Source organism: Trichechus manatus, unplaced genomic scaffold (assembly GCF_000243295.1).
Source record: "Trichechus manatus latirostris isolate Lorelei unplaced genomic scaffold, TriManLat1.0 scaffold00094, whole genome shotgun sequence".
Classification (NCBI taxonomy): domain Eukaryota; kingdom Metazoa; phylum Chordata; class Mammalia; order Sirenia; family Trichechidae; genus Trichechus; species Trichechus manatus.
The window spans coordinates 10,441,598-10,467,002 of record NW_004444030.1 but is presented as its reverse complement, the minus strand read 5'-3'; the positions used below and the strand labels follow the sequence as shown (position 1 = coordinate 10,467,002).

The 25,405-nt window shown below is 47.0% G+C and overlaps 1 protein-coding gene across 1 annotated transcript in view; it reads right to left on the bottom strand.

Moving 5' to 3' along the window:
* The window catches only part of ZBTB16 (zinc finger and BTB domain containing 16), a 209,109-nt gene that overhangs the window by 88,361 nt on the left and 95,343 nt on the right, over positions 1 to 25,405 (bottom strand). The window contains exon 3 of the mRNA XM_004382519.2: positions 14,944 to 15,041. Within this exon, the coding sequence (XP_004382576.1) occupies positions 14,944 to 15,041 (98 nt within the window). The remainder of the gene's footprint in view (positions 1 to 14,943; positions 15,042 to 25,405) is intronic.

Below are 25,405 nucleotides of genomic sequence, written 5' to 3'. Positions count from 1 at the left end.
GCCAGTGTTCTCATGTGGTCCTCTCAGCCAGACCACAAGCACCCGGTGAATAAAAACACCGGTGTCAGCCCTGTGGGCTTTGCTCACCATTGGCCCTCAGCTGACAACTACTAACTGATGAGTTAATTCATGAGCAACTTCCCCCCAAAAGAGAGCCACATGCAGTGACACAGAGTAGTCCTCGAGGTTTCTCTGCTGCCCGGGCTTCCCCGTGTGGTTCCACCTGGCTGAGGTTTGGGTCCTCAGAGGAGGCGCCGGCATCCCCAGCGCGTGCCTGGGGAAGATGAGGTTATTGGAGAAACAGACGTAACTTGTCTCATGCCAAGTAGTCCAGCTTCACCGGACGTAATCCGAAATCTTCCTGACACACCACTCCCCAAAACACTGGAAGCCTACGGAGCTAGTCACAACCAATCAGTCACAGGTTCCACCTTTCTGGAGTGCAGCACTGGTCAGCTGCATCATGCAGCATCACGGAGTGCCTCCCCCCAGGACCACAACAACACCCGGCTGGGTCATCATACAGGAGGGACCACAGGCACTGTTCCTGCCCCTCCTCCGTGTGGGATGGTTGTGGGGAGTAGGGGCAGGGGAAATGACATAACCAAACTCCCCCCTGGGTGGAAGAGCCTCATACTGACCCAGCAACACCTGCCAACCACTCGAGCCCCAGCCCTACAAGGTGATGATACGTCCCAATCACAATGGCAGCTACAACTGAACACACTGGCAGAGCAAGAAGAGGCTAATAAGCCACACACCTGCTCCTGGTGGCCCAGGTGCAAGGCACTCGAGCGAATTACTGTGCAGCCCCACCCAACCCCCAGGACCCCCCGAGGACAGGCCCTTTGCACCCCTCCCTAACTCCAGTCTCTGACACACAGGTTATCTCCACAAACAGAAAAGCAGCCATGGGGCACTCCAACAACACTAGGCCAGGGGTCGGGTACAGCCGAGTAGGGAATACTAGAAAGTAACGATGCGGGGGACAGTGAGCCCTGGGCTTGACTCCAGCTCTGCCACCTCCTGACTGTAGGACCTCAGGCAAGTTATTTCAGCTCTTTAAGCCTCTGTGTAATCATCTGCAAAATGGAATCAGTGTATCTGCCTTCTAAGGTTAATGTACGGTTAAGTGAGTTCAGATATGCAGAGCACCAAGCTCAGGGCCTGAACACAGAAGGCGTCCAGTAAGTACAAGTGCTTTTACCTCCTTGCCTCGTCCCTACCATCCATCCTGAGCCATGCATTCATGTGACAAATATTTAATGAGTGCCTGCTATATGCTAGGCTGCGGGGATGCAAGGGAGGAAGATACCGAGAAGGACCCTGGTTTCCTCCCTCATCATCTAGGCCGGACTGCTGACTCCCGGGGCTGGAAGGAATCAGGGAGCTCTCAGGGCCAATTCCCCACCATGCACCTAGCTACACACCCGCCCATTCACCCCTTCCTTTATTCAAAAAACGACTGAGTTATAAACACCACGCAGGTGATTACTCTAGATTGCACCAAACCCATTGCTGTCAAGTCGATTCTGATTCACAGCAACCCTACAGGACAGAGTGGAACTGCCCCATAGGGTTTCCAAGGAGCAGCTGATGGATTTGAACCGCCAACATCTGGTTAGCAGCTGAGCTCTTAACCACTGTGCCACCAGGTTCCAGGTAGCACAGGGACACAGAAATAAATCAGATATTCTCAAGAAGCCTAGAGTCTAGTAGGCAAGAAAGGATGAGCAAATAAATAGCTATGACACAAAGGTGACAGGTGCCATAAGTGAGGGGTAGATAAACGGCCAAGAGTGATCAGACGACCAGCCTCTGGACCTGCCCAGACAGACGCATCCTATGGCTGAGTCTGCTGACTTTGAAAAGAGAAGAGAAAAAGGAGCACTCTCAGGCCTGGCGCGGATCCAAGCACGAGAAACAAGCAGGATCTATTTAAAACAACTAGAGACAGGTTAGAGCCCTTTCTGGCAACTCTCAGAACTCATGCTTCCTGGAGCTGACCTGGTAACTGGACAGAACCAATACTGTTAGAATCCTACAGATTTTTTTAAAAAATCATTTAGCTGTTGTCGGGATGATAAAAGAATCTTGTCGTTCAGAGGAAGGGTCCCCCCGCTCAAAGGAAGGAGGGGCTGGTGGGGGAGAGGAGGAGGAGATTGGGAAAAAAGGGAACTGCCCCACAAATATGGATCAAGACTAGAAAAAAGCCAAACGGCAAAAGAAATGTATGCATTGTAGTTGCTTTACTACCTAATTAATTCAGTAATTTCAAAAACAATTTTATTTTTTGTTCCAGTTACCACATCAAAAGTGCAAAAAAAAAGAAAAAAAAAATCCACAGATGCTAACGTAATACCTCAAGGCATCTATTTTTAATCAGTTACAAAAAAAGGGGGGGGGATTAAACACACACACACATACACACACACACAGCCGTGGCTTCTATACAATCTCTCTCTGGCAGACCACCAACCCTCAGAGAGAGAGGGAGAATACAGCCAAGCCCTCTCTGAGAGCCTTCCTGGCTGCTGAAAACCGAGCTTGTCAAAAAAAACAAATCCATAATGGCCCGAGGCTCCTCTCCAATCTATTTTCTGCTCAGCTGGTTTTAAATGAAGTTATTATGAGTCATTAAAACACCCGCAAGCCAGTGGAAGTCAGCCAATTACAATTTTAAATTTAGCCTGTTCTCTGCCCCATTCTCTTGTTTTCTTCCTTTGCCCACAGAACACTGCTGCTGTTATTTTTTTCCCTCCCTGCCTTTACCCAAAGTGGAAGAGACAGTTATGAAAATGCATAGTACCACACGGAACGCAGAATCATTCATACGAAACTCAAATTATTAAATTAAAAAATGCAAACTTCAGCCCCCTCCAAAGTCAACCCATGGCCTGCCGCAGCCCACTGGATTCCTTGGAAACTTCAGACTCGGCCTGGAAGGTGATGGAACTATTTTTTAAATGAGAAGGCTCTTTAGTGGGGTCCTGTTGAAAAACATTCACGGACATCACACAAAATAAGCGTGTTGATGGTTGAAGCCGAGAGGGGAAACCACCACCACCAGCATCCGAGGATTAATAACAAACAATGAAGTTGAAATTCAACTTCACAAAGCAGGCTTCGCAATCAAGCATGAATGTTCGGTGTAAGTCACCAGATATGATGAGCTCATTTAGTTTTTAAATCTGCAAGTTAATGGTCTGTGCGGGCCCATTACAGCAAAAGAACAATTTTGAGTATTTCATGTAAATGCTCGTTCTCAACCTTTTCTCTCACACGTGTGTGCAGTGCAAGTGCATGCATGCGCACGCGCACACACACTCACACACACACGCCAAGGTCTGATTAGTACTCTACTCCTCATTTCTCAGAACAGAACTGCAGCTTTTCCATACCTTCCAACAAGTACCCTCCTACCTAAAGAGCTGTCCAATCCTACTTCCTCCACCAACCCCAACGAACTTGAGTCTGCAAGCTCCATAGAACAGACCCCGAGACCACCTCTGCATGCACTTCTCATATCCTCTGGGACTCTTCACCCTCCTTGTTCCTCTCCAAGATACACACACACACGATGAGAGGACTGTCCTGTGCCCCAGCCAGACTCACAGTTCTACTGTCTAGGGAAGCAGGAAAACCAAAGCCACAGATGGAGGCAGAGACCCTGGGAAGGCAGTGGAGCATCTGGGAGAGGTGTGAGCGTTATGCAGTTTCATCGAGAGCCACTAAAGGTCACTGTGGAGGCTAGGATGCCACCGTGTTGACTAGTATGAACCCACCCACCTGGAGGCTCTGGGTGAGATGGGACTTAGCATCTATCCTTACCAACCAGCCTCACTGGGAGTACTAGTTGGCCTCGAGTCAACTCCAACTCATGGGAAGCCCGTATGTGTCAGAGCAGAATGGTGCTACACAGGGTTTTCAATGGCTGATTTTTCAGAAGTAGATCACCAGGTTTTTCTTCCAAGGTGCCTCTGGGTGGACGTGAACTGCCAACGTTTCCATTAGCAACCAAGTGCATTAACTGTCTGTACCATCCAGGGACTCCAAGCCTCACTGGGAAGAGTATGAAATGCTTCCAGAGGCTTCCAGGCCCACTGACCAATGGCAGCTTGCCACAGCCAGGGAAGATTTGTCCTGGCCCTGTGGAATGCCAACCTATGGACATGGCTGCCCTCCATTCCGAAGGACCCCAGAGCTGAGGGATGTCACCATCCTATCCTCAGTCTGAAGTCTCCCCACTCAGTTGCTCCAACCGTGGGGCCTTCAACCGCCAGCTCCTCACAGTGGTTCCTGGAGGTCGATTCTCCCTGAAGCTAATAAAGCTGATGCTTCAGGGACCCTTATATGTACCAGCCCCTTTCCTGGGAGGGGTGCTAATACTTAATACTCATAATGCTGTCATTCTTTTCTTTGAGAGGGCACCCAAAATTGTGTTAGCTTCAGGACCCATTGAACCTGCTAACTGCCACTGAGTCAACCCCAACTCTTGGTGACTCCATGTGTGTCAGAGCAGAACTGTGCTCCATAGGGTTTTCAATGGCTAAATTTCTTGTAAGTAGATCACCAGGTCTTTCTTCTGAGGCACCTCTGGGTGGACTCGAACCTTCAACCTTTCAGTTAGCAGCCGCTGGCACCACCCACCAAACCTAGGTCTCCCTTAGTCATGCAAACACTTGAGTAACAGGATATTCACTTATTCAGCAAGGAGCCCTGGTGGCACACAACAAATACTTAGAAAAGCCTTCCATGTGTCTGGCACTATGCCAGGCAACGGGTAGGTGCACGTGAATGAAGCTACAAGATGTCTGGTGTATGCTGTACTCAGGTGTATGTTACAGACCTTATGAGCCCAGTTTCAGCAAGATGCATTTTCTTTTTTTTTTTGCAAAGTCCAATAAGGACCTTGAAAAGCTAACCCTGCCCATCTACCTGCCTATCCTCGGTTCAGCTTAATATTCAGGGACTCAGAAAAGGCAAAGTCAAGCCAGAGAGGCCTCACTCTGGTCCCCAAGAGGCAAGGGACAATAGCACATGAGGTTCCAGGTGCTGGGACTCTCTGGAGGACTCCTTCAAGAACCCTCCCCAGGCCTTCTGGGCCAGGGTGACATTTTGCTCCCTACCCCGTAAAACCCCATTGCCGTCAAGTCGATTCCAACTCACAGCGACCCTATAGGACAAAGGAGAACTGCCCCATAGAGTTTCCAAGGAGCGCATGGTGGATTCGAACTGCCGACCTTTTGGTTAGCAGCCACAGACTACGCCACCAGGGTTTCCCTCCCTACCCCAGCCACCCGCAACTTGCAAGCTAAGAAACTCTGAGGGAAGAGAAAAAGAGAGAGAGAGAAGACCAGCCGAGACAGACAGAGACGAAGACAAATGAAGATGTAAGAAGGCAGACAGAAAATACACGGGGGCATCAAGAGAGAGCTGAAGCTGATGAAGACACGGGGACAGGGACGAAGAGATGAAGTGAGATGAAAGGAGACTGGAGAAAAATGAAGGAGAGAAGAGGAAAGCAGAAAAAGAAATAGCTGCCACCAACAGAGACCTCAAAGGAGCTCCGAGGATAACAGCCCACAGAGACTGCGATATATGGCAAAGGGAGAATCTGATCTCACAGGCGTAACCCTGGAGGACTGAGGCCCAGGCACAGGTGGGTTACAGGGTCAGGAATGGGGTTGAGGGAAGAAGAGAGTGTCTGAAACCCACCTAAGAACGCTTCTGGCAGGGCGCATGTCTGGGAAGCAAAAGGAAGGTGCAAAGACTCCGGAAGTAAGAAAATGGCCTTTATTTTGGGTCTATCCTATGCAAACATCCCTACCCTACAACCCCATTACCCATCCATCCCCAGACAGGGGGCCAAAAACAAGGGCCCCAAAACAAGGGCCAACAAAGCAGAGGAAATCAAACTAGAGGAAAACAGAATAGGAGAATCAACAAACAGACAGAATGTCCCAGCATCCTCCTCTCCAAGGCACCGTTCATTTCATACGAAGAACGTCATCAGCTAGCCCTACAAAAACATGTGGTGTATGAAAGGGGGTGTGTGTGGGAGAAACCACCCTATTTTGGGCTAGAAAAATCATTGAGAGAAAGAGAGCGAGGAAGGTTATTACATAATTTCCACTTTCTTTCCTCCACCCTTAAAGTACTGTTCTATCTGACAGGCTCCTCTCCGAAAGGGGAAAAATGACAAATCCCATCCAAAATTCAACAGCCTGTGTTCTGTTCAGAGAGCACACAGTGTACTGTACAGCCCATAAAACTCCAAACAGCCTCCAGACACTGCTGCAATCGTCCTCCATCAAAACACTTTGTCTTGCATACAAAAATAAGATACAGCGCTGAACGGAATACAAAATCAGTCCATTACAGTACAGGGAGACTGCTACTTAGCAACAAGGGGGCTCTAAAGCCTCCATGCACTACAGGAAGCAAAATCTGTTGAGCCTGTTGGGCAAATGATAAACATTAGCAGTATTAAAAAACACAAAAGCCATGTAAATGGATAGACATAATGTGGAAACGAATTTATAGAATAAATTGGGGTGGGGGATCAGAACGGGGGGTGCGGGAGGAAGAGGCTGGGATCCAGAGGGGTAGACGCAATGCCTTCCCCAACCCCTGCTAAGGCACCATATGGAGGCACAGACATGAGGATTTTTGGGGAGAGACACGCGAAGCCCCCTCTTCACACAGGGGTTGGAGGTGAAGGGGTGGGAGAGAAGCGGTGAAAACACTGTTTTAATACAACGGCCTGCAATGAACTTTCTCTGTTCAGCTGGCCTGATGTGCAACCTTCTGGGTTTGGGGACCCAGGCACACACATCTAGTAGCACCAAGGTGGACAGATATGGAAGATTTATCTGCCATGGGGCCAGCATCACACCCCACGCCATCACAGGACCCGCCACTTTCCGTAAACAAAATCCCTAGCCAAAAAAAAAGTCAAAACACCCCAACAACAAAACCAGAAACACCCCATCTGGGCTGGAAAATCAGTATATTTCATCAGGTAAAGGGGAAAAATACTCTAGCTGTGAATCAGCAGGGGGGTTTCGGATCCCAGCCAAAACAGAAGCTAAAAAGCAAAACCATATTCTTCTGGTCTCAGTTTAGGCTCTTGAGGCAGAATGGAGCAGGGGGAGGGGGAAGGGGGCGGAGGGGGGAATGGAACAGGGGAGGAAAGAAATGTATTTTTCATCAGCCAGTGTATAATTTATAAACAGCATTAAACAGTTTTTGTTTTCTTTTTCCTCTCTCCCGTGTATGGGCTTGGACAGCAGTCAAGCCTGCATTAATTTCTGCTTTGGGTACAGTGTGTTCTTGGAGGCGCATCTGCAAGCGATCATAAACTCTCTGGAATGCTGGCAGAACATCCAGACCTGCCGGCAAGCCAGTGACGACACCACTCTGGGAAAAAGTTTGGGAAGGCGGCCAAAGTCAGAGTAGGGAGAGAGAGGAGTGTGGAGTGTGTTCAAGAGGGAGCTGGGGAGAGTGGCTTCTCACTGCCCTTTCTTTTCTCCGCACCCCCATCACCTAACGTCCAGCATTTGAGCTAACCACATCTGATCCTCCCTGCCCTCTTAACCTAAACAAGCATGCCCACCTATTAAAGCGTTGTGAAGTACTTAAAGAACCTGAAGGAAGTTTTTTTTTCCTCTTGTTATCTCCCGGTTTTACCTTGATGACAGAAAGCTAACCAGAGCGAAAGGTGACCCCCATTAGTGCGTGAGCAGCATTCCAGTTGTGCTGAGTCGTTTCCAACTCATGGTAACCCTGTGTGTGTCAGACTAGAACTGTGCTCCATAGGGTTTTCAATGGCTAGCTTTTTTGAAGTAGATCACCAGGCCTTTCTTTCAAGGCACCCCTGGGTGGACTTGAACCACCAACCTTTTGGTTAGCAGACGAGTGCGTTAACCATTAGCGCCACCCAGGAACCCAGCAGCAGAGAGTCAATGAATTGGTCATGCGTTCACATGTGCCTAGATAACCCCCAATCTCTTGCTTTCAGCAAATAGCTAAGCCGGGCAGGGAGAGGTAAACAGAGAGAAGGGAGCTGCAAGGTCAGAAGAAGCTGCAGGTTCCAAGAAGCCATCTTTGGATCCCAAGATGCCTCTCCTATCATCGCTGTGGGACCAGCCTCTCCTCACAGTCCCAGGGAACTTGCAGGCCACTTGATTCCCCCACCTTCTCTGTCTTTACCCTGAAACCCAATTCTAAGTGCTCCAAAAATGAACAAGTACAACCCACAGATCTTCGACATCTTGTAAGTTTTTTTCCTTCTACCCAGGCATGACAGGGGAAAGCACAAGAGAACCAGTCTGGTTTCTGGCCCTAGCACCTCCATCACTTTTCACTGCCAGAGGGATGACCCAGGCCCCAGACAATATGCCACGGCCAACCTGCTGCTGCTGGAATCAGAACATCTCTCAGCCAGAGATGGCATCCTTTCCCCACAGCTCTGACTATGGGGAAGAGTCTGCTATCAGGGACAGTTTCTTAATAGTCAGGCTCAGGGTACACAGGACAAGGACGGCGGGAAGTGGGTGGAGGGGATCTGTCATCCGCCGGACTGACTGCCAAAGAAAGTCTGCAATGCCCCTATCCAGTGCAGGGGCTACCGGCCCCTCCACGCTCCAGCCTTGTACCCATCTTGACTGCCAGTCACTGCATTTCTCCAAGCGGGGTCTTATCAATCCTGTACTCTGGCCTCGTCTACAGCAAGAAGCCCAACAGCCCTTCCTATTCTGGAAAAAACAACCTGTCACTCCTTTACTCAAATTTTCAGTGGTTCTCCAGTGCTGCTGGGTAAAATGCAAACCATTTTGCCATTCAAGACCCTCCACTGTCTGCTGCACCCCTCCCTTCTAAACCCAGCAACCCCCGGTCCTCACCCCAACATAGAGCCCGCACTTCTCAGCTACTACACTGGACATCTCCATAGACGACTTGGGCTTTCCCACCACCGATGCCTTTGCTGCTCAGAATGCTGCTCTCAGCATCTATTCAAGTTCCACCCATCCTCCCCCAAAAAACTGGAAGGAACACTCTCTCTTCTCCCCAGACTCACTTCTCCATGGCCTACCCTTTTTTAAAAAATGGTCCCCAAGGTACTGGAGCAACTATTGTTCTTTTAGACCCTGCAATGGTGCTCCAACCCTTGATTATTTTCTGTAAAATGGGTCTGCACTACAGATCCTTAGAGTACACTCTTGCTGTCAGCTCCCTGCATGGAGGCCTCATTCCATCAAAACAGCAGTGAGAAAATACTGCATCATCTAAGCATAGGTATCCTCTGAATTTCTCTAAGAACTCTTTCTTGGCACTTCTACTGTGGCATTTTTCAAACACTGCCTTCTTTCACCACTATTTTACAGCCAAACTTATCTCCCCTACTAGATGTAAGCTCCTTGAGGACAGGAATAGTGTGGCACCTTCTTAACAAGGATACAGAGTCTGACGCATAATTAGTGTTTATTAAAGATTCACTGATGAAAAAAATGAATGAAACTCCCAGAATAGGAGCAGGCCCCATAAAAATGCAAACCCCCAAAATGTATACAGCAAGTCAAATAATGGGGGCAGGCAGCTCTGGGGGTGCTGATTTGTAATCCACCAGTACCTTAAGCCAAGCTGTGGGAAATACTACCTAATGGGAGATCTTATACTAGCAAATCTCAGAACCAACCGGAGTTACTGCCTAAGACTATGGTCAACCTGTGGACGTCCCCAAGAGAGGAACCATCTCGTAAATTAGAACGAAGAACGGCAAAGAGACAGCATGTCCACAGATGTTACAGGGCCCTATCCCCACAAGGCATAAGGCAGCCAAGGGTGGGGAGAGAGGCATCAGACACATCCCCACAGATGGGGGTTCTTTCCTGCTCACAGTCACAACCCTACACCCGAGTTTCACCCCACCCCCGGCAGGGCCTGCTTTGCAAAGCACCCAAGGTTATCTCTCTTCCCACCCCAAGCCTCTTTTCAATACTCAAACGCTCCTGACCCCAAGAACCACTTCTAAGAACCAGTGTATGGCCAGATCAACCTCATTAGTTAATGAGTTAGGTTACTGTTAGTTAATTTAAACTTATTGTTATCATCCGGTATATCTCATAAACACTGGATTAGTTAACACATTCAAACAGAAATAAAAACTTCAATTAAACTGAACATTCACTTCTACCATTTAGGGTCTTAAATAGAGGAAAAAAAAAACTTAAAAAAAAAGGGAGAGAGGGAGAAAAAGAGAAAGCACTGTCTCTAAGAAGGGTCTCCTACAGGGCAAACTTCTAATTAAACAAATTGTCCATTTCCACACAATGCAAACTGACTCAGGAGCGTAAACTTAGTATTCTAGACCCTGAAAAAAAAGTCTTCACGTTGTAGATCTCGCATAGGCTGATCTCACCCGACCGACGGGGAAAGGAAGACGAGGAGGAAGAAAAGGAGAGTGAGGAGGAAAAGCCGAGAAGGAAAAACAAGCTCGAACATTTTATTCCTTTCAGAAATCACATCTCCGCGGAATTCAATGCGTCCTATTCTCAAGCATTGGAAAAACTCCGCTAGCCTCCTCCTTCACCCCACCCCTACCAGATTAGAAAAAAAAAAAAAATTAATCGTGTATGATGACAAACTTGGCTCAGCACTCACTGTACATACTGTACCCACAGCCTGGCGCCCAGCCAGGCCTGGCCCACTGCCAGAACTACAATAACAAACACAGGCAGTGCTCGCCAAAAGGGGGGTGGGGAGCCAGCACACGGAGCTAGCAAGGAAGTGAGCGCCGTTCAGCTCTGCTGAGCAGAAGAAAACAGCAGGAATGTGCCCTGTGCAAGGGCAGTGAAAACACTCGGGGGAAGCCAGGAGGACCCATTACCCCTACCCAGTCCCCGGACTCACTTCTCCACAGGCTCCCCCTTTTTAAAAAATGGTCCCCCAGGTTCTGGAGCAACTACTGTTCTCTTAGACTCTGCACTGCTATTCCTCCAACTCTTGGTTAACTTCTGTAAAATGGGTCTGCACTACAGTCCTTTAGGGACAATTCTTGCTCTCAGCTCCCTGCATGGAGCCTTCATCTCATGGAACCGGAGCAGCAAGACCTTCTGCCATCTAATTAAAGGTCTCCTCTAACGCATGGCATCAGTCTGTTATCAGGCGTCTGGGGGAGGAATCAGAATGTGTAAAGCCTGACTTTTGCTTCTGGAATCAGAAGGAAAACCTGGCACCACCAACCCAGCCCTCAGACCCTAACTCCCAACAAGGCCCCAGGGCCCTCCCTGTTTAACAAGGGGTCAAACCATTCAGGAAGTGTCCTAGCCTCACAGAGCCCTTTCATGCTATCTTATTTTCAAGTCATTCCAGCACAGAGGTGTGAGGTATGCAGCACGATAGAAAGAAAAAAATAGAGAGTGGAAATACCAGGCTATGAGCTATCTGCAAGGGTGCATGAAAACAGTATTATGACTCAGCATACCTCCCCCATCAGCAAATCCTCCTTCACAAGGGCATTGGCAAATGAACTTCAGAAGGACAAATTATTTGGCACAACCAGCCTTCAGTACCCAAAAAGACAGGCACTGAAAGGAAAAACTCCCATGAGACCATGGGGGCTTCAAGTGGCATCTCAGTTGGGTCCTAAATGCACCTCCCCAGGGAACCTCAGGCTCCACAGTGTAGGAGTGCAAAGTCCCTCGTCTTGTCTGAACTGGGGACTCCTAAAACATGTAAGCAGCTCTTCTCCTCTCTACCTGTCCCTCCCCACCCCCACCAACACTGCTGAAGGAGTACACAGAGGAGACAGTTGGCCACACTGTCAGGAAGAGGGGTGTGACATGGGCCAGCGGGCTCCCGGCTGCCCCCCAGTGAGCCTGGGGACAGAGCCTAAACAGCTCCTCTTGCAGGAGAGACCAGGCAGGAGACTGCAGGGATCCTGTAGACTTCCAGGAAGGTGGAAGCAGAAGCCATCAACATTTATTAAACACCAACTGTATGCCAGGGACTGTGCTATGTATGTTGTTAACCCATACTCTCTTACTTAATCCTCAAAAAAAATTATGTTAGCAACACCTGCAGTTTACACTCAACAAATATTTGTTGACTCCAACAACGTGCCAGGTAGTGTGCTGGTCTTCATAGGGAGAGAGTCTGTCCCCACGTAGCTTATCATCTCTTAGAGGAAGAGAGGGGAAGAGAAATTACATATACTGAAAGCTTCTTATATACCAGATCTGAGCCTCACAACTTCTCTGAGGTGGGCACAAGTGTTCTCATTTCACAGACAAGGAAACTAAGGTTCAGAGAGGTTATGCTTCTTCTCCAAGATCACATTGTCTGGAGGTGGGTGCCCAAATTTACCCCCACTCTATCACCCTGCCTCCCAAGTAGGGGAGATAAGACAAGTCCGTAAATAACTGTAAGACAAGAAAGATTGTGCCCAAAGATAACATCAGATAAAGGAATACGGGCACCCAGAGGAAGGCACGAGACGACTTCCTGCTGGAGGTGGGAAGCAATGGGGATGGCATTGTGGAAGGGACTGGGAAGACCTGGATATGGGAAGACTGGAGAAGGGCTATTCAGGCAGCAGGAATGCAGTGAAAAAGCCACTGAGCTCTGAGCAATGAGAAATAATGCTCACTGGGACTGAGTTACAGAGAGGGCAAGGGAGCTTTGACAACAGGCTGAAAGTGTATTACCGCCATCTAAGTGTCCAGCACCAGATGGTTAGAGAGAGCAGGGAGGACCCAGACTCTGCTCTCGGGTTGGGGGAGCAGGTTCAAACCACACACTGAACTCTAAACAAAGAGCAAAGCTGAAGAAGGTACAAGGCGTGAGTTATTAAAACAGAACACAAAGAGTAAGTGAGTACTGAGATGTCAAACACAGGGATGACTGAGCTCAGGACTCCAGGCCAGGGTGAGGCTGGCGGGCAAATGGACGTGGCTCAGTGGAGCAAGGCATGGGAGACTCCACAGGAAGGAGGCATGGAACGCACCAAGACATTGGGACAGGGCGATCAGAGAGCACCCGGTGTGGTCAGGTCTCTGGATCTGGAAGAGGGAAGAATGGGAAGAGAGGGGGAGTAGTTAGGGCACTTTAATAAAAGCCACAAAGGCCGGGAAGACAAACATCCAACAAGGGACCTACAGCAAGGCAGTGGCAAGCGGAAGCATAAAAAACTACCCAATAGCATTTACATGACTGTACATACGATGCGCTAGGGTGTGGGCAGAGTGGAAACAGCCAGCCAGACCAGAAGCTTCTGGAGTAAGACAATGGGAACATGCCCCAGAGTGACAGCTTCAGAAGTGCAGAAAAGGGAGGAAGGTAGAAGCAAAAGCAATTGACATTTATAAAATACCAACTGTATGCCAGGGATTATGCTATGTATGCATGCCTTTAACATATATCCTCTCACTTAATCCTAAAAAGAAGAAATTGTATGAGTTTAGTCATACCTGTACTTTACAAATGCAGAACTGGGGTTCAGAAGATAAATCTACCTGAGGTCACACAGCACATATTGCAAACAGGATTTGAACCCCAAATCTGTCTAACCCCAAAACCTATGCCCTCTTCATAAATGCTAAACTGCCTGCCAAGGAGATGTTTGAGGCCACACAGGGAAAGAACCTGCAGAGTCTGGCAGTTGAGTACATGAGAGAAGAGCAAGATCAAATAAGAAGATAACTGCCCCCCCCCCTTTTTTTGGTGGAAGTATACACAACCAAAATACACCATTTCAACAATTTCTACATGTACTATTCAGTGACACTGACTACATTCTTCAAGTTGTGCTACCATTCTCATTATCCTTTTCCAAATTATTCCACCACCATTATCTTAAACTCACTGCCCCTAAGCATCTCATCCAATCTTTTGAGTTATGGTTGTCAATTTGATCTCACATAGATAATTCTTTAAAGGACCATGATGCTCAAAGAAGATGTACTTGTTAAGATAAACTACTTTTTGGTTCAAAGGGGACTTCAGGGGATAGTTTTGGTTTAAGGTTTAAAGTTCAAAAATTATCTCAGGGCAACAGTTTCAGGGTTCTTCCAGCCTCAAAGGCTCCAGAAAGTCTAGAATCCCCTGAGAGTATGAAATTCTGTTCCACATTTTTCCCTCTTCTGATCAGCTTTCAAGAAGACAACCCTTCCTCCCTTCCCTAAAAGAGTGACTCCAAGGTTGAAAGCAAGGGAACTGGAAAGAAGAGGGCACTGCCCCTGGCAGGGAAATGGAGAGGCTTCCGCAACCCCTTAGCCTTGAAGCAGCAGCATTAGGCCTGCTGCATCCTTCTCTCCACTGAGGACTGCTGGGCATGCTGTATGGCAGGCACCTCTCCCCTTTCCATGCCTCATGGGGCAAAGCAGCTTTGCCTGCATCCTCCAGTCAAAACATGGGCAAAAATACCAGCAGCCACACAGCCAACCCCACTAGAATTGGATAAAATTAACTTGCAAAAAACAACACCACCACCAAACAAAAAACAAAAAAACGGCATGCTATAACTAGCTTTGTGTTCTAACCTTTCTGTGTCTATTTAATTAAAGGCTCCTGTATAATGTGAACCCAATAGTCAGATTCATTAGACAGTGAGAACCTAATTCCACAACTGTTTCGCTAATGAAACTACAGTCTACTTTGGAAGGTAGATCACACAGGTCACTGGGTGCCAACGATGCCCTGGGAAACCCAGAAGCATGCAAATGGGTTTATCCGGACAGTCACACAGTCAGGATGGCCTTTTTGCTCCATGAACCTGGAAGGAGCATCCAGGTTGGCCAACTACTCCACAAGACAAGGTGGACCAAGGGCCCGGCCAGCAGTGGGGACATCCATGGCACAGCAGGCTCTGAGTGTGGGGTCGGAGGGGACGGGAGGTGGTTTCCTGTACCCAGATGGGCCCATCAGGGCATCTTTGCCTACCTGAATGAGCCAGTAAGTGCATTCTCAGTCGCAAACTATCCAGGAAGCGCTTTCCGCAGAGCTCACACCCGTATGTCTTCATCCCACTGTGCAGCTTCCTGTAGGGAAAGGAAAAGACAGGTTGCTGCTGCTCTGACTGGACAGAATGCAGGTGCTCGCCCTGGGGCTCTACAGCCACCTCTCAGACAGACGAACGGAAGGAAGGGAGATGGAGGGCATGGATGTTGGAGATGGGCACCGATGGACGTACATCCCTGGACCCTCAGACAGCCTAAATTGCCCCCTTTCCCATGGATCACTGCCAAAGAAGCATCCATTCCTGGTCTTGTACGAGAACTAGAATAACAGGACACTTCCTACTGCTTTACCCACTTTTACATGTGAGACCAGAGTCCCTGTGTGGTGCAATGGTGAAGCACTAGACTTCTAGCCGAAAGGCTAGAGGTTTAAATCCACCAAAAGTTGCCTCGGAAGACAGGTTTGGTGATCTGCTTCCAAAAGGTCATAGCCTACGGAGCTCACTGTCAAACCTGCACAGACCCTATATGGGGTCCACCAGGCCCACGCTTACCCTGGTCCCAGCACTGCCCTTACTGCACTGTGAGCGTTCATACGCCTCGCTCCCTGCTAAATGGTTAGACCCAGGAGGGCTGCATCTGTATTTTCTCCCTGGTATCTCTGACTCCCACTACAGGGACTGGTGCACAGTAGGCTCTGAATAAGCTTATTAATGAATGGATGTATTTACGGACACAAGATGCTCCTTCTCAGGGCATCCAGGTGTTCTTAGAACTGCAGTGATTCCACAACACGCCCCCTTCCCGAGGCCCAGCTTGACAAGTGTCTTCCCTATATGTCTTGTCAGAGGTTGAGCCCTGACATAAGAAAGGGTTTAAAGAAACCAGGTAACATCCTTCTACAAACATAAGATGGTCATAGCCATTTGATTTTCCAAAACACTTGATGTGCATTATCTATTTCACCATCACCCCAGTTCTGTGAGGTGGGTTGAGCACATGTTATCATCCCTAAGGAGATAGAGGCCCAGTAACAACTGGTCACAGATCCAGCCTGAGACAGTACTTGAACTGACTCCCAACCCAGGGCCTTTCTCACCAGACACCCTGCTAAGTCATGAGCCAGCAATGGAGCCAGTAAGATGCAGAGCAGCAGGCAAACAAGTAAGGAGGTGAGCGCGAGCGCCGGGAAGAGGGTCTGGGCACGGCTCTGCGCTGCCGGCTGGAGTGTGGGCCATCTGGCCTGGAACACTGACTTTCTTCCCACCCACACTCCTGTTCTCAGGCTCTTATGTGCCATTGCCAGAGCCAGCCTCCACCTCCACCCAGTCGTTGAGCCTTGCCCACAACTTCCCTCAGCCCCAAGGAACAGGGCAGGCCAACTGCAGCCAGACGCAGATCTGAGGGTAAAGGGCCAAGTAGGAGAGAAGATAGGCCCTCTCAGAGCAAACAACCTCTTGTAATGAGAATGTTGACATGTTAAGACCAGAGTAAAAGGTTGGAGAGCTGGTGCTGATATCAGATAAAAACACGAGTGGGGAGACAGAGTATCATTATACACTCAAGCCGGCAGTGTCCAGATCTGGGCCTTGGTGCCCAAATCATGAAAACAAAACCGAGCCACCCACTGCCACTACCTTCCAAATCCCGTAATTAGAACCCAGCAGGGCATCAAAACCATGTGGTGCCCCCGGCTGGGTCTCCTTAGGGCCACAGAGGCCTGAAGACAGCATACAGTATCCAGTTGTGTGCAAGCCTTTTTATAGCGGTCACGCTCAGTCTCCTCTCTCCACAGAACTCTTTCTCAATCATTTTGTTTTGTTTGATGGCTTTACCTCTAACCCCTTGTCAAAAGCAAAATGATTTCTCAAACACACACACATACACACAGACACACACACGCTCGTCCACAACATCATAGTGCACCCCACCCCCATGTTATCTTACTCCTGGCCACGGCTAATCTATCCAAGTTGAGAAATATTAACAGTACAGAACATTTTAACTCAACAGTCTTAAGTCTAAATACATTTCACAATGCTGGGCACGGGGGCATGTACTAATAACTTCTTGGGCAAAGCATGTTTTTAAACATGCATCCAGGCATCTGAGTGTACGTGCATGTGTGTGTAGACACATATGCACACGATAAGTGAGTATTCCTGTCACTTGCCCAGACATGACAGACGTTTGCTCTTCTAAGAGATGTTCTATGGGGCGGCAAAGGCTCTATTCACAAATGGTTCAGTAGGTGAATCACTTGCACACGTTCATGATCAGATCTAGAAATAGGTTTCAGTTTTATTTTATTTTCATCCTTTTCTTCGTTGGTGATTTGTTAGCTTCCAGGAATGCCCACCTCTCAGGGAAGGCTGTCAGGAGAAATGGGAGGACAAACACCTACTTGGATTTATTTTCCAAATGGTTTCTAGAGTGACCAGTCTTCAGATTTCAGGAGCCACCATCAGGCTAAGCTCCCTACATTGGGTTCCCATTTCTTCCTCCTAGGGGTTCTAGATCAAATCCCTGTCTCTCAGCCTGCTGAACACTTTCTTGGTAAGCCTGTTGCCTTTCGCTGGGTGCAAACAGATTTGCCTGACAATTGGCAGAAGTGGCTTTTCGTGGCCAAGTGGGTTGGTTTGGTGTGAAAGGTGATGAGATCTTGTCCCCCTACAAAGGTGGCAGAGTACAGGAGAGCATGCCAAGCAAGCAGCCAGCAGACCAAGGTCCTCATCCTAACTCTGCCTTTAGTGTGTTTTATGACCTTGGACAAATTATGCTATTGCAATCTCTCCACACTTCTTCACCTGTAAAGCATTGTGGACGCTATCTAAGGTTCTTAGTTCCTTATGGCGCCAAAATTATTCAAAAGTCATATCCATACCTTTTACCTAGTCTCCAAGGAGTTCCTCTAAGAGGAACTAATCTCTCTGGGCCATATTCCATTTTTGTGATGTCCTGTGACAAGGCTACGCTAGCCCAAGAAAAACTAGGCCCAATCTCAGAAATCTATTCATTATAAAACCATCTAATCCAGGCAACCTGAGTTTCCTCTCTTTCCTTACTTGCTGTCTATCTCTCAGTGAAGGAAACTTCCAGAACTCATCACCAACCTTTCCTCCAAACCTCTCTATTGCCTGCATTTTCCAGCTTTCAGAGACACAGGTGCTCTATCTTGTCCAAGTCTTGGGGTAAGGACACTGCCCTGCAACTGACCCACTAACTCAGTGCCCTAAACAGGTTACCAGAGGCAAGAGTGGTATCCATGTGATTCCACATGTAGTAAAAGGACAAAGGTCCTGCCCCACTGGCAGAGAGCCTGGGCAAAGCACACACAAAGTTCAGAAGAGAAAAAGGAAAAGGAAACAACTTCACAGGGCTGGGAATTTTGATAGAACCCACTGTTCAGACACTCAAAGGAAAAGAAAATGGTGGAAAAGAATCTGAATGCATTCAAGGGACTTGGCTATCAAGCAAGCTCTGTGTGGCACAATCTGCAGAATGGCTAATGTGGAAATAAAATTCTAATTAGTTTCTGGAACGAAAGTACAAATTTGTATAAGCTCATGGTCTGTCACACTTTAGGCCACAACCTTCTCTCCATCACCACCTTCTGCCCCAAAAAAGCATGCAACTGTAAAGCCATTTTATCAAAATGGAAATTCTGTCTGCCTCCTTCCTTCAACCACACATAGTCACATCTTCCCAGTCTGGTCCTGTCTTTTCACAAGGTTTAATTGCTTTAGCCATCTGAGGTCATCAGCTTCCACTGTAACATAGGGAAGATGGACAGCTAGAGACATTTTTACATCTTTCTGCATACTGCCTTGGTTGACAACAGAGTTTTAATGCTCTCTTCTCTCAGAAGTCACATTGCTGAATGCTGTTTTTAAAGTAACCCAGTCCTAGCATGGCCCAAGTATCTCTGTTCTGTATTCAGTAGAGTCTCCATTTCTTCCCTTATCCTTCATGTCTCCACCACCCGTTATGGGGGATCAGGCTCAAGCTCTCCCCCACCCCTTATGGTGATCCACCACAGACCACACCTGGCCCATTAGGTAAATTCACAAATTTCATAACAAATTTTCACTTATGTTCAAGAAAGACAAAGGAAAAAATTAGCTTCTAACAAGTTTCTAGCTATGTTCTCAAGGAAACTGAGTTATCATGAGAAATTAGAACGAGACAAATCTGAGCCCTTTGCCAAGTAACTAGAGACAAGGACCCATTCCTTCTCACTCTGATTCTCAACCTTGCAACTCTCACTAGTAAAATCAAGCTGGCAAGATACAAGCTCATCTGAACCATTTTTGTGCTACTCTGGATCTGGTAATTCATAAATAACCCATCTGGTATAGACTGAAAACTCGATAATGGCAGGAGCCAAGTCTATTTTTTCTTTTTTTCATAGGGCCTAGTTTAGAAAGGATTACCCAATGCTGTTGAAGAAATACCTCTATCTAAGGGGGGTCTCTACCACCTGTCTGTCAGTTTGTCGGTACTTTGGTGGCTTACATGTTGCTATGATGCGAGAAGCTATGCCACCAGTATTTCAAATACAGGCAGGGTCACTCATGGTGGACAGGTTTCAGTGGAGCTTCCAGACTGAGAAAGACTAGGAAGAAAGGCAAGACAATCTACTTCTGAAAATCAGCCAATGAAACCATATGGATCACATAACATTGTCTGAGACTTCAACTCACTTTGGATGCATCATGAGGGAGGACTGATCACTGGAGAAGGACATTATGTTTGGCAAAGCATAGGGCCAATGAAGGCAAGGCAAACCCTCAATGACATGGACTGACACCATGGCACACCATGGGCTTGAGCATACCAGCGATCACGAAGATGGTGCAGGACCAGGCAACATTTCATTCTGTTATACACGGGGTTGCCATGAGTTGGAGCCAACTTGATGGTAACTAACAACAACAAGAGGACATCTAGGCATTCCTCCATCCTAACAATATTCTAAGTTCAACAGCTTCATTGGCAACGCCCAACTCAAGCACTGGGCCTTGTCCTGACGGCTTCTGAAGTCCACACAAGAAATGGCCCGTGGAGATTTCATAGCAGTATGAAGACTGAGCTTCAGACCAACCTCTCATCCTCAGGATAAGACTTCATCCCCTCACCTGATTGGAACAGCAACAGCAGAGGGTGTGGCAGCAAGGTGAGACTCATGCCAAACTCAATCCTCTCTATCCTCAGCCTCCTCAGACAGCTGACCATACAGGTGCTTTCTGGGGGGGGCGGTGCAGGGGGGATGCCTACATCCTACATCTACTCTCTTCAGGAGAAGCTTAGCCCAGTTCCATCCCAGGCAGGTAAGAACTGGAGGAGAAGGTAGCTAAGAGAAGGGCTAAATGAACAACCAGGCTCCAAGAGGAAGAGGCCAGCAACACTGCTTGCCTCAAAGAGAGGGGTTCAAGGCTTGGCACTGCTAACGATACATTTCTTCCCAAGTTCCTCTGCCCTGAGACAAGTAGCAAAGGTGGAAGAGACCACAGGCGAGGCAGGTTTAGAGAGAAGATTCTTAGTCCTAATAACTAAAGGGCTGTACTCCTTCATTCTCCTACTGGAGAGTAGAAATTGCCTGGCCTATGAGTTTTGTTGGGCAGACCAGCACTGGGAACCAGGACCTGTAATCTGGGAAATCGAATGGGAGGCGACTCCATAGTCAGACTACCCACTGCCCTCTCCCACCCTTGAATGAGGACAAATAAAGTGGGGAATCCATCCTATGAAGGCTGTTACAAGGTAACATTTTCCTTGTTCTTGGCTTAGCTGCTTCCATTCCCTGAACTAACACTCAGCCCCAGCCAGGGCGGCCCGAAAGGTCCTTCCAACTCACTTCATCCTTGGTCTGAGGCTGCTCCACATGCAAAGCCACTCCAAGGTTTGAGGCTGTGCTTTCTGATCTCGTGACCACCAACTTGACCTACTCAGTGCTTCTAAGAAGTAAGGAGAGCAGACAAGGATGCAGGAGATCTAAACCAAGGCCCAAATGATCATCCTCTCTTAAAAGCCTGCTGCCCACTTGAGAACCAAAACGCTCCATGATCTCCCATTGACCATGAGAACCCAGCCATCGTGTAAACCTCCTGCTACCATGTCAGAGCTACCATGTCTCCCCATGTGGGCACGGCATGGGGCAGGGCCCTTCATGGAGCCCTGGCAATGCTCTCAGTCTTGAAAGCAACAACTGACTCCTAAGCCTAGTGGCTCAATCACCTTTACAGGTAGAAACAGAATTGAAAGGGAGAGCTTATGTACTTCAGCAACAGGCTTATTCTTTTTTCTACAGCCCTTATGTTCAAAAACATACCTCCAATGTTCATTTGGAGCCCTGGTGGCACAGTGACTAAGAGCTCAGCTGCTAACCAAAAGGTCAGCAGTTTGAATCCACCAGCCCCTCCTTGGAAACCCTATGGGGGCAGTTCTACTCTGTCCTATAAGGTTGCTATGAGTCAGAATCAACTCCAAAGCAACAAGTTTAGTTTTTTCTTGGTTTTAATGTGCATTTACCTTTTATTCAAACGACTAGAGGAAGGTCAAACAGCCAAAGGCATTCTGTGCTCTAATTTAAGAGGATAAATGAAAAGCTATTGGGCTATCAGGCATTTATTCCCAGAAACAACTTCCAGGAAGGCTGCAGCGTATTATCATATTCTGTCCAATCTCCTGTCCTTTCTACACGTGCCTTTTTGTGGAGAAAGAATATCCTGTATTAGCCTGTTCTACTAGAGGCTTCCACCCTAGCCAGAACTGGTCATTTAGAGGGTATCTGGGGTATTCAGGGAATGTTCCCTACTTTCTAATGGTTGACATTATATCTTTCCAAGAAATATCTCTTACTGTCAACGACAGTAACAGACTCCAGGCCGGGCAGACCGTTAGTCACTCCTAGTGTTGTTCTTTGGGATACCAAGTCCACAATTCGGGACTAAGCCATTTATAAGTTCCTTTCAAAACTACAAGTTCCTTGAGCAAAAGAATCACATCACTATCTCTGCCTTCAAAGCCCTCACACAGATTCACACAGCCAGAGCAGACATAAGAGAAACCATTGCTAGTGAAGCATTTGCCACCTCAAGACAACGGGACAGCTGACCACGAAAATCCGGTCTGGAATCAGAGAGGACGCCTGGTACTCCAGGAAAAAAAGAAGGGATAGTGCTAATCTTGGCTGGGAAAGGGGTCACTTTAATTTTCTCAAGGCATGAGGGAAATTATCCTTGTATTCACCTTTTTTTTTAATGTTGAGATTAGACAGTCATTTGACAAGCTGTGAATGCTTAGCTAGTATTACCAGAAATTATCCTCCTAGCAATAGAGTTCATTGCTCCCTGACTAGTCAATATTAATAAACATTACCGAATGCTTTTACAACACAATTTATTTTTTAATACAACTCTTTATGTATGCCATAAAGTAAATATACCAATAAAAGGCAAGGATTTCAAACAACAAATTAAAAAAAACAACCAAGCAGGGGAAGGAGGTTGCTCACAGAGCACCAGTTAACGCCTTATGTGCTGCAGGTTTAGGGGTGCACAGAGGGTACCTCTCTGCTGAGAATCCAGACCAGTGAAGCTAAGGAAGATGGCAGCCTTTTGTCTGCTTTGGAGCCTTTTAAAGGGAGGTGGAGAGAATACCAAAGAAGTCATATTTTCTCAAAAATCATCTAGATAAAAAGGATGATATATTGATTGAGTCCCTAGGTGGTACAAATGGCTAACATACTTGGTTGTGAACAGAAGGGTTGGTGGTTTGAGTCCACCAAGAGGCACCTCGGAAGAAAAGCCTGGAGATCTGATACCGAAAGGTCACAGCCTTGGAGACTCTATGGAGTGCGGTTCTACTCTGCACATGTGGGTTCACCATCAGTCAGAATCAACATGACAACATGGGTTTGGGTTTTTGTTGTTTTTGTTTTTTTTTCTACACACTACCCACACATACACATACACGTCAGTACAAGAACAGTTGTCCGGACAGTCCAAAAGAGAAGCCCCATGGGGTTCTTAGAAAGAAAGACATGCATCCTGCCTCAGCCTGGGGTCAAGGCCAACCCAGAGCTCACTGAAGAATGGAAAGAGCTGTCTTGAACATTGAAAACGAGGAAGGACAAGGGCATTCCCTGCAGCCATAACCACAACCAAGTACAGTCCTTCCAGATAAGGCTGCCCAAGAGTGTTAAAATACAATGTCAGAAATGACAAAGGGGCATGCTAATCTCTCTGCAGCAACTGCTCAAAGGCAGATCCTCATGGCTGCTAAGCACCAGGAGGCCTGGGCTTCTGGCTGTTACATAACCAGGCCTTTGTTTTAAAATACCAAGTTCTCCTAGGTCGTTTATTTGAAATATCTCTATCAACAAACTTCACCAAGAACAAAAGTTTTTCATTTGTGTGCTGGGCTATAGGATGATCTTATCACACACAATCTCATACAGTCTCTTTCAACAAGGTCTTAGCCTGCTTATCTGCGAAGTTCCTGGTCGCCAAATATGATTGAAATGTTCTATTTATGCTCACTGGATTAAGGAGATGTTGCAAAACTGCACAAAAAACCTGGCAGATGTAAGTAAGGTATTACAGCCCGGGCAGTTAAGATCTGAGGGGAAGGGATCAATACATACTTTTGTAGTTTTCTTTTCTTTCTCTCTCTCTTTTTTAAGAAACCAGGAAAGTTGTGCTTATAGAGAAGGAAAAATAAGAAAATATCTTTAAGATTTACAGCTTCTCCGAGCTTTCTCCAAATCCAAAGCACGATGCGTGCTTGATGATGTCAGCCCAAGGGAAACAAAAATAAATCCAAAATATTCTCTCCCAATCCTAAAAGACCCTATAAGGGAATTAAACTATGACTATGGAAGAACAAGGTTTCTGTTTTTTCCTCTCTGACGCTGTATAAGGCTTTTAACCAGCACAAATAGCCAGTTTCTGCAAAAACAGTTTTCAAAAAGCTAGCGGCTCTTCCTCTATCTGCCTGTTTTGCCTGAATGTGTGTGGGGGAACATCTTAGTCTCTTGGTTACCTAGGCTCATTTTTACATGTCTCCACTTTAACCAGGAAGTCAAAAATCACCCCCAATGCCATGGACCAGCCATGGCTCCTCCAAGGCTGCTGAGAATAACTAGGCTTACTAAGGGCCTAAGAAGAAAGTTCCCTTGGAATTAAACCATTCTGAAAACCTTCTTAATGTATATTGCCTCATTCTTTCTGCTTTAGTACACTGAAAATTAAATTACTTTTCTATGAGGATTCTGAGCTTTAGAGCTATCATTCTAAACATAATTATGAATACAAGGTAAGAGACTGAGTAGATTAACCTGTACAGACATCAAATCACATTGTGAAATTTATTGTCATTTTAATGAAGAAAAAAGCAAAATCAAATAGATATTAGCTTCTTCTTTGCTAGTTCTTTTTCCTTTCTTCTAGAAAAATGAAAAAAAGACACCTAGTCAACCGAGGTTTTATAATAACAATGCTAACGCGTTTATGTATCACATCTGACTTTCAAAGGGCTTTGCGAGGACCAGCTCAACCACTATGGAAACCAAGGCTGAGTGACTTACTTTCCCAATTTATAGAGCAGAGAGAAGTCTCCAGACTTCTCACCTCAGGACCTGCCTCCACATTTACCTACCTGAGGAGAGACCATATGCCCTATCCATGATGTCCTCCTAGAACCTCTGGGCCGGAGTCTTCCCATAAAATAGACAGGAAAATAACCACCAAGAAAGGAGACACGGAGAGCAAACCCGGAATGGCACAGTGACTAAGAGCTCAGCTGCTAACCAAAAGGTCGGCAGTTCAACTCTACCAGCTGCTCCCTGGAAACCCTACGGGGCGGTTCAACTCTGTCCTTTAGGGTCGCTATGAGTTGGAATCAACTCAATGGCAACAGGTTAACGAGAAAGAAGGGAGAACAGAAAGTTCGCTAAGAAAAAAGTGAGCAACACGATCCACAGACAGGCTGTGTCTCACAGGGACTTTATGACCTCCTAGCAGTAACACATCAAGAAGGGCACGTTGCCTAGTCCCCCGTGGTTCTTCATCCCATACATTAGGCACCTATTGTGTATCAGGTTCTGGGAAGGTTAACACTGAGCTTGAATCACATTCTATCTAGGTAGTTTCTGCATCAACACTATTCTCCATTATTGCACTTAACTGGTTTCCTTTATACACGTAACACAATTTTCAGTTATATATTTGTTTTTTTACTATTATTCTTTACGTCTACTAGACTGTAAGCTACATGAAGGCAGAAACCATATACTGCAGACTCAGAGTCTCTCACATTGCCTGGTACAGAGTAGACCCTCAATACATTTTTTTTAAAATAACAACTTCATAGAGACATTAGTCACATACCATAAAATTCACTTTTTTTTTTTTTTTTTTTAACAACACAATCATGGTTTATTT